At 44.3% G+C, this 10000-nt stretch overlaps 1 protein-coding gene across 1 annotated transcript in view; it reads left to right on the forward strand.

Moving 5' to 3' along the window:
* csmd2 (CUB and Sushi multiple domains 2) overlaps positions 1–10000 on the forward strand; it is a 377005-nt gene that overhangs the window by 69546 nt on the left and 297459 nt on the right. Inside the window, exon 3 of the mRNA XM_076301508.1 lies at positions 6873–6985. Within this exon, the coding sequence (XP_076157623.1) occupies positions 6873–6985 (113 nt within the window). The remainder of the gene's footprint in view (positions 1–6872; positions 6986–10000) is intronic.

A 10000-nucleotide genomic window follows, 5' to 3' on the forward strand; every position in this document is an offset into this window, starting at 1 on the left:
TGATTCCCCTTCAGAGGTCAAATCAGAGGTTCACAGGCTACTGTGGTCTTGGTCAGTGGCGCCGCCAGCAGTAATCCTTTACGCACTGTGCGTACAATTTTTTCAACACTTTATTCATTAAATCATTCAATATTACAACAATAAAAATAGCTTGTGTACTGTCTTAATTGAAACATGCTTCGCGCACAAATGATAGCCTAGGGCAAAGAGAATGGACATCTCAACATAAGGATACATTAGAAGATGATGATTGGTGTAAACTTTCTCACACGACGTGATAAGCAGTTCTGGCGCTTAAAGACACAACGTTCCATTCAGTCATAAATCATTCAAGCGTAGTGCTCGTCATGACAAGAAAACAGCAGCATAATATTTTTCAGGTGTTTAACAGTAGGTGGACAGTAGGCCATCCTGTCACTCTGTTTGGAACATCGCAGTTCGGCTTGATAAGATTCCGTTAATGTGTGTATGGATCATCTCAAAGTTTGGGACCACCAAACAGCAGTGTAGGCAAAGCAAATCCTAATTGTTAGGTTACCATAGCTTCTCTAGGCCTTCTATCGGAAATCGCCACATAAGCTCATTCGCTTCTTTTTTCTTTTCTTTCTTGTTCGCGTGTTGGGTAGTGAAGCGATAACGCATTTAAAGCAGTACATCATGTGAGCCAGAGCCGATATGGCCAGAGCTGCTCTGTAAAGGTATTTCTGTCCCACCCAAAATTTGCTGAACTACTTGTGAAGTAGCCTATTCATCACAGACATCACATGTATCACACGAAAGAGCTTTTTCTCAGCTTTTAAACGATGTTCGTGGTTAGTTGTTGTGGTAAACGGTTCGTATAAAAACATATATCAGAATAAACAGCCGACCTTACCGAACACAAAGGTGTAAAGCATTCCCATGTACAGTTAGCCATTCCAGAGTAATCCGGTTCCAACTTTGGGGTTCACAATGTGTTTAAATTGTTCAATAGGCCTACTTGATTTTATAGGCTAACAGGCCAAATACAAAATAAATGTTACACATATCGCCTAGATATCTGTAAGCATTACAATCAGAGGATATACATATAGGGCAGACAGACGCTCATGAGTTCATGCTTTGTTTTATCGCTGGATTTTAGGATAGCCTATTATGGCAACCGATTGCATTCCGAGCTACAGTCAACTCTAGCAGGCATTAAATGACTGGAGACTGAATTTAAAAATTGACATAATGTGCTGTCTCTTGCTGCTTTTGATCAGTTAGATTTATTTGCAATCTCCTGTGGTGGGCTGGACATAGCATCGAAATGCCCGCCCAGATTCCCCTTTCCGCCTTGACCCATTCACACTGGTGCCGGAACGAAAAAACTCGGCAAAATGTCTAGGGGGCTTGGTAGTAAATTTGGCGAGACACTTTGTCCCGCCGTTCCGCCTCGGTCTATGTGAAAGGGACAGTCGTTCCACGATTCTGGTACATAAAATCGCGGCGATTTTGACAGTGTGAAAAGGCCTTATAGCTCCACTTTACGTCAGAACTTTGTTTCCGTGTGTTCCAAGAGGGAATCTATAGCTCCACTTTACCCCAGAGCTTTCTAACTGTGGAGAGAGAATATACTTTAAGACATAACTTTCTCAACAACTTTCTCTGACATCCTCGCAAGCCTCCAGTGTCCTCGCGAATGTGCTGCACTTGGCACATACTGTAACAAACAGGACTTAGGAAAAAAAAATAATAAAAAAGACTAAAATTAAAGAAGAAATCCGGCCGATTTTTACATGGATCTTGATCGCTAGAAGTCGCCGAGTTCTGTCAATAGAAGAAAAAATTGTTTTGTCACGTAAGGGCCCTTTTCATGTCGCACAGAACTTTTAATGACATTTTGAGTCTGTTAAGAGGCAAAAAAGGCACGTTTAGACGAGGCCCCCAGACCTAGCATTGTAGCTGAATGGGAGTACTGGCCATTAACTGCTGCTACTCCAGTTCGGTAGCACCGATTTTGGTCGTTTCTTTTCCTTATCGACAGTACTCGGCGACGTCTAGCGATCAAGATCCATGTAAAAATCGGGCAGATTTCTCCTTTAAGATACCACATTATTTGTCATGCTATGCAATACCTACTTAACCTTGTTGTGCTAAATGTTCTCAAATGTGTATAACATTGAAAAGTCACTGAGTTTTAGCATGACAGGTAACATTTAAGACTGTATGGCATTATTTTGATTGTTTTTGGAGAACAAATAATTGGTGATCAAAAAGATTTCAAATATGTATATCAAATATTATAGCATTGAAAACAGTGGTTTCTACAACAGCCCTACTGTTTTCATAACATATTTATTAATGTGTTATAACATTGTTTTTAAATCTATTAATTTCTATGATGGATGCACTTGAAAATGCAAGTTATCTGGCAGCCCCTTTAGCTTATAATTGATGTGATGTTGAATGTTGCCATTCAGTGGTTCCTTATTATGGGATGTTGAGGCAACATTAACTGGAATGTTTTTGGAGACTGAATGGCAAAGCAAAAGAGCATTACCAGAAGGTGTTGGTGGAAACAAATGCAATACATATCTCACTCTCTGTAGGCTAAAACCCCTTTGCAGCCTGGCGTGATCTAGCACCAGGACTCAGCAGGCACACCCCGGCTCCAGACGAGAGTGTGTGTGTGTGTGTGTGTGTGTGTGTGTGTGTGTGTGTGTGTGTGTGTGTGTGTGTGTGTGTGTGTGTGTGCATGCGTGCCTGCGTGCGTGCGTGCGTACGTGCATGCGTGTGAGAGAGAGAGTCGGGTAGCCAGGCCTGAGTGACCCACTCAGTCTCTCCCATTAGCCAGGCTGAATAATTCAGTGCAGACAGCAGTTCTCTTTGTCTTTCTCTCTCTCTCTCTCTCTCTCTCTCTCTCTCTATCCCAGTCTCTCTCTCTCTCTCCCACTCTTTTCTTTTCTCTTCTTCCTGCTCTGTTCTGTTCTGCTCTGCTCTGCTTTATCATCTAATGGTGAGCTGAAGGAGAGGAAGGGAGAGGGACCGCAGTGACCTGAATCCTTCTCCTCATGGCAATCTGGACTCCCCTCAGAGAAGAGGGGATAAAGAGGAAGACACTGCTGAGAGAGAGAGAGAGAGAGAGAGAGAGAGGAAGGGCTAAGGAAAGAAAGATACTGCTCAGATGTATTCAGGAGAGATAGAGAGAGGGAGATAGAGAGAGAAGGAGGGAGGATGAGAGTTTCTATACAAATTCGATTGAATTGGTTTGCTGTGTTGACATATATTCAGGAAAATATTTTAGATTTTTGTTCTTTTAATGCCAGTAAAGTTCATTTAGTGATTTCATGCTGAACTTAATTTAGCAAGTAAGAAAGAAATGAGAATTAGAGATTCACAGAGTGAACAGTGGCACAATAATCTCTTGTGCGTCTCTCTGTCAGTGTGTCCCTCTCTCTCCTTGATTCTCTGTCACATACACACAAATGCCTCAAGAGCCGCCGATGTGTCTTTCGTTGATGTGTTATTGTATCACGCCCAGGGGCTGTCCTTTCTTACGTCTAGAGATCACCACAAATGCTCATCTTTAACCTTTGACCTTTTGAATAGGGTGCTCTCCAAGCAGCATCATTGATTTGGGGGTGGGGGGGTGTTGATTGGCCCGTAAACGTTTATTAGCGGGCAGGCCAATGATTACGCACTTACTGCCTGGGGGTCCTTTAGAACAGTCGAGACTCTGCGATCTTTCTCCTTTTTTCTTTTTCCTCCTCTCTCTCTCTCTCTCGCTCTCTCTCTCTTTCTCTCTCTCTCCCTCTCTCTCTCTCTATCATGTCTTCGTGGCTCCTGAACCTCTGAACCTTTAACTGGCTGGAGACTCTGTTCTCTCTCTCTCTCTCTCTCTCTCTCTCTCTCTCTCTCTCTCTCTCTCTCTTTCTCTCTCTCTCTATCTTTATCGTGTCTATCTACAGAGGCTCCTAAACCTTTAACTGGCTGGAGTGTAAATTGCTGCTCTCTCCCTCAGGCTCTCTGTTCACACCATCATGTGTGTGCGTGTGTGTGTGTGTGTGTGTGTCTGTGTTCTTACCGTAATACCATTGCCAGCAAGCTCTGTGATCAGAATGGAATCATGTGATCAGAGTGTTCAGTGTATTGTCTGGTTGTGTTGCAGCTTGCAGTGTGTCTGCTTGTACTATTAGTGTAGATAAAGAGCAAAACTCAAGCTGAAGGATCTCACAGATCTTCAACAGACATAATGAAATCTGTTTGACCAAATGGGCGATCAGTGCTAATATGGCCGCTCAATGCTGGCTTCATTTCATCAGAGCATTAGTGCATGACGCCATGTTGCTCAACCATTTTATAGTCGAACCCTTTGACTCCAAGTGGACAATGGTCAGGACACTGTCCACTGGCATTTCATACAGCACGGTACAAAGCCATGCTACAGTCAGACCATTAACTTGTAGGCATGGAAACAGGCAGAAAGACAAAGTGACCACAGCTGATGGCTTAATGAGGACTCGATCGACTTTAGTCATGCTATGTTAGCTCGGTGACTATATGGAATCACAGTCAGTGTGTTAACCCTCTAGGCGCCACAGTCGACTATAGTCGACAAAATGCGGTACTGAATAAAACGGCCGATTTAGTAAAATAGGGTGTCATATTTCGTTCGACTTCCACTCCACTAGATGGCAGACATGTCATACGTCATCCCCGAGTCGAAAAATAGGCACTCTTTAAACAAAACTTTCACGCTACAGCTGCAGTGAATCAGTGCGTGAAATACCGGAGCTAGTGTGCATGTGAGCCACTTTGTCAGAGCGATATTGTCAACGTCAGCGAGTATTTGCATTAGATTATCGTCTAATGGCATCAAAAAAGTTTACCTGAAATGAAGTGTTGGGTCTTCTATTTGCGGACCCTGATTCTGAAGGGGAATATCTGCCTTCAGAAAATGACGGTGATTCGTTTAGTGAGGCTTCAGATGCGTCCCTGCCTTGCAATGATGCAGCTGGACAAAGTGAGAGTTTGCTCCATAGTTTAGCTTACACCAAGCACAAACGTTGAATCGTTTGCCCAATGTCACTGGTGGGAATAATGTTTCACGGGTTCGGAGTGTTCATCGGGAAGTTTGCAGGGTGTTAGTGGTGTGGCGAACGAGGCTGGAGGTAGCCTAATATCAATAGCGCTAGCTTCTGTCTTCTGAACGTGTGCCTCTCCACAATCGCGGCGACAGTAACGTGGTGGAACCTTTGTCTAATGCCACTGGGTATGTTAGACGAGGTCGAAGTGCTCATAGGACAGTTAGGGGGGAACGTAGTGGCAGTGTGGGGAGTCGCAATGAGAATGACAGTAGGCCTAGTCCGAGCTGCGCAAATTCTCTCCACTCGGCGCGCGCGAGGCAGATCTGGCCATGCTGCTCGCATGGTGGAGGTGGTGATGCTCTCTCCCTCCCTCTCCCACACACACACACACACATTAGGTCATGCATAGTCTATCACAAGATGATGGGAATGCCGGCCCTGTATGGATAGGGATAGGGAGTCATTATCTCTACAGCAAAAGGCCTGCTACATAAAAAAAAAAAGTCAGCCAATTATTAGTAATGATTTACACTGTTGATTTGCTATCTATTTCCCTGATCATTTAGGACATACACTATGTGTTCCTTTTTGTGTGTTCATGTCCTTGTGATGTGTGTGTCTTTGTCAGCTAAGAAAAAAAACAAAAAAACATCAACAAAAACAACAAAAAGAAAAAAAATACTAACATTGTCTCTTGTCTTGTCTCGTCATCTCACTCCTGATCTGTGCCTTGCCGTGGCAAATGAGCTTTTGAACTAAACAGGTCTTGTCTACTTGTGTTTGTGTGTCATCTGAATAATATATATGTGCCCCATACATGGAATCAGAGTGCCTACGGTATGTAGTAAATGGAAAATCTCTACAGCAAAAGGCCAGTCTACCGCTACATGCATTTGGTTTGTTTCTGCCATTTATTAGTAATGATTTACACAGTTTGTTCACTACTTACTATTTACCTGAGCATTCAGTATTGTGCAATATAGCATACAGAAGGTGAGGGACATTTTGGGGGGAAAGAAGTGGTGCATTTTATCATTCAAACATACGACTTTTCATGAAAATTCTATAATCCAAGATGGCCGCCACCATATGACGTCATAATATGCTAATTATGCTAATAATTAGATATAAACATTTAATCCCTACATAAACTTTGGGTCATCCTTAATATTTCTCTAATTTACAGAAAGTCTCTATCTCTTATCACTTTTAAGATATAGCCTTTTGAAATGAAGATGTCAAAATCGAACGTTTCGAAAAAAAACCTCTGGCGCCTAAAGGGTTAAGTGACGATGTTGACTGACTGATCCATTCCATTGATCTGACTGTTGTGTTCCCTCAGTAGGTTGTTGAGTGATGTTATTGACTGATTGGTGCTTTTTGTCCTATGTGTGTCTCCGTAGGATGTGTTAAGTGATGCTATTAACTGACTGGTGTATTTTGTCCTGTTTAGGTCTCCGTAGGATGTGTTAAGTGATGCTATTGACTGACTGGTGCATTTTGTCCCATGTGTGTCTCCGTAGGATGTGTTAAGTGATGCTATTGACTGACTGGTGTATGTTGTCCTGTTTAGGTCTTCGTAGGATGTGTTAAGTGATGCTATTGACTGACTGGTGCATTTTGTCCCATGTGTGTCTCCGTAGGATGTGTTAAGTGATGCTATTGACTGACTGGTGTATGTTGTCCTGTTTAGGTCTTCGTAGGATGTGTTAAGTGATGCTATTGACTGACTGGTGTATTTTGTCCCATGTGTGTCTCCGTAGGTTGTTAAGTGATGCTATTGACTGACTGGTGCTTTTTGTCCCATGTGTGTCTCCGTAGGTTGACAGGGTTCCAGCTTCCCTCTCCCATCGTGAGCACGGGGTCGCGACTCACGCTCTGGCTCCTCTCCGACTACGCAGTCAGTGGACAGGGCTTCAAAGCCGTCTACGAGGGTGAGTGGATTACGCCACGCAATCTTCATCATCGTCATCATCCTGCTACTCCTCCTCACTGTCCTCTTGAATATTTATTTTCTTTCCTCCTTCCTTCCTTCCTTTCTTCCTTTCTTCCTTTCTGTTTTTCTTTCTTTTTTCTTTCTTACTTTCTTTCTTTCTTTTTTTCTTTTTTTCTTTCTTCCCTCTTCTGGCTACTCTCCATCATTCTTCTGATGGACTGTTTTACAACTGTTTGACTTTCAGTTATTTCTCTTTCTCTCCTCCCTCTCCCTTACTTCTCTCTCTCTCTCATCTCTTTCTCTCACTCCCCCTTTCCATCTTTCATCTGGGTCATTGAGATGCTGTCTGGTTTGCTCAAAGCTGACGTGAAGTTAGCACGGTCACCTCGTCCTCTGTGATGCTGAAGTGTGTGTGTGTGTGTGTGTGTGTGTGGACTGAGGGGAGTGGATACGGAGGGTGATTAGCATGCCTGTCAGAGTTCCCCTTTATCTCCCTTCAGTGGGGTAATTGCATTAATATGCGTGGCTAATTTAAAGGCAGTGTGTGGGTGCCTGGCTGGGCTTTCTCTTTGGGGCTGACCGGTCACAGTGCGGTGTGGTGCGCTGTGGTGTGGTGCCGCCCGCCGTCATATTTCTTTTGATCTGTCATCTTTATGACCCAAAATGCTGCAGTATTAACAGCCTCGATCACTGCCCGAGAGAGAGAGAGAGAGAGAGAGAGAGAGAGAGAGAGAGAGAGAGAGAGAGAGAGAGAGAGGAGGGGAGGGGGAAGAGGATGCGGAGAGAAAGGAAGCACTCAAATTAGTCGAATGAGTTGACCGGTAGAGGGGGAGGCAGTGGAGACAAGTGACCGGGACCCTTTGGCTGCAGCCCACGCAACGCACAGAGAGCTCAGCGGACACTCTGGAATACTCAGGGAGGTTCTGGAATGTTCCCTTTCATTCCAATGTGGTGCTTCTGTGTTTTGGGTCAGAACCTCTCTGGCCTACGTGGTTCTGATTGTGTAGAATGTGCCATTGAGGGGAAGCTTCTGAGCATGTGCAGGACACTGGGTTGAATTGCTAGAGCTTCTTTTTGCTTTACTCCACATTTGTTTGAGTGCTGTCTATATATTTCTGTGTACGTGCGTGTTTGTTTTAAGTGTGTGTGTGTGTGTGTGTGTGTGTGTGTGTGTGTGGGGGGGGGGGGGGGGGCTCCTCAGTGTGAGGGGGGGGCAGCAGCTGCTGCTGGGTATTGTTTTGGGAACGGCTATTGATACAGTGTAATTGGCAAAGGTGAGATATCGAGCTCGCCTTTGTTCCAGAAGCTAAGTGAAATTTTAATTGGAAAGCTCAATCACACAACGGGAGCTGACTTAGTGAGTGTGTGTGTTTGTGTGTGTGTGTGTGTTTGTAAGTGTGAGTGTGTGTGTGTGTGTGTGTGTGTGTGTGTGTGTGTGTGTGTGTGTGTGACAGCGTAAGCACTTGGTGAACGGCAGCTTACACGCAGGCTGACTACTTCGATCTGACCCAGGAGCTCTGCAGGTTAATTATGTGTCACTTCCTGGTCACATGACCCAGACAGAGACGGGGCGTCTCTGTGCCGCAGCACGGTGTAGTTAAGTGTGATGTATTTCCTGTCCGGCCCAGTGGCATCTGGGTAATTGGTATGAGTGTGCAGCCTTATCGACGGCCCCCAGCAGGTCACATGAGCGCTTAAGAGGCCATCAGAGCCCAGTTATCACACGCCACCGTAAAAACCTAGCCCTCTGTGTGTGTGTGTGTGTGTGTGTGTGGTGTGTGTGTGTGTATGTGTGTGTGTGTGTGTGTGTGTGTGTGTGTGTGTGTGCTTGCGTGTGGTGTGTGCGTGTGGTGTGTGCGTGTGTGTGTGTGTGTGTGTGTGTGTGTGTGTGTGCACGTATGCACTGCATTCCACTGATAAGACACAGGAGAGTGGAGAGAGGCATTTATATGGCTGACAGTGTAGTTTGACTGTACACTGTGTACACAGGCTGTCAGCATTGTATCCAGATGTTACAGCTTCTATAGCTAAGTGTGTATATATATATATAGTATAAGTATATATACTCTTTTGATCCCGTGAGGGAAATTTGGTCTCTGCATTTATCCCAATCGGTGAATTAGTGAAACACACTCAGCACACAGTGAACACACAGGGCCAGATGTACGTACATTTGCGAACGTAACGTTATCAGCGCCATGGACAAACCGCAGACTGCGAACGCTGACAGACCCACGTTTCCAACGTATTTATCAATCGTTCAATCCTTGGTGTAAACTGTGCCTTTCTCTGCCTCTCTCCGCCCATAAACGCAATTTACGAACGTCCGCAACTGAATGGCAGAGCCTACAAGCACAGTTGAATGAAGTTAACTGATGACAACATTAAAAAGAATCAAACGTTTAGCGATCATGAAATAATACCATATATGATAAGATGTCAACGAGCAGGGAGATAATGAAGATCAGTAGTTCTAGTCAAACTACTTGTGAACGTAGGCTATGGAAAATTGGTCAAATCTAGCAAGTAGGAAAGTTTAAGTGAATGACGTGAAAGTGAAAGTAAGACATTCGAAAGGCCAACGAAAGTTAATGTTGCTTTTGATAGTAGCCTACAAAGACTTGCAAAACTGGTGCTCTAAATAGCGATTCTGTTGTCTTTGAAAGGTTCTCTTATTGAAGCATTGAACTTCAATTTGGATTAACACCTGCTTTTACAAGGCGCAAGTATTTAGGCGCAGAATAGACGTGCGCTTTCAGGAGCAGTCTTTGTACATACCGCGGAATACATCATTAGGCGCTCTTTACTCTTCCCCTCCCATCTTTTTACGCTAAACTCCCACTTTCCCCTGGATCCTCCCATGAATGCATATGCATGACACGAAAAGCGCAATTAGACATTTTCAGCTCCCGCGACAGGCAGATTGCACTTTTACCTCATTGCGGCCTGTTTGTACATACCTCGCAATGATTTTAAACGCAAGTTGCGAAACAAATACGCCTGAAGTGGGCGC

This window comes from Alosa pseudoharengus, unplaced genomic scaffold, assembly GCF_046254945.1.
Source record: "Alosa pseudoharengus isolate Yale_2024_CS ecotype anadromous, Long Island Sound unplaced genomic scaffold, YU_APseudo_1.1 YU_APseudo_1.1_scf_23, whole genome shotgun sequence".
NCBI lineage: Eukaryota > Metazoa > Chordata > Actinopteri > Clupeiformes > Clupeidae > Alosa > Alosa pseudoharengus.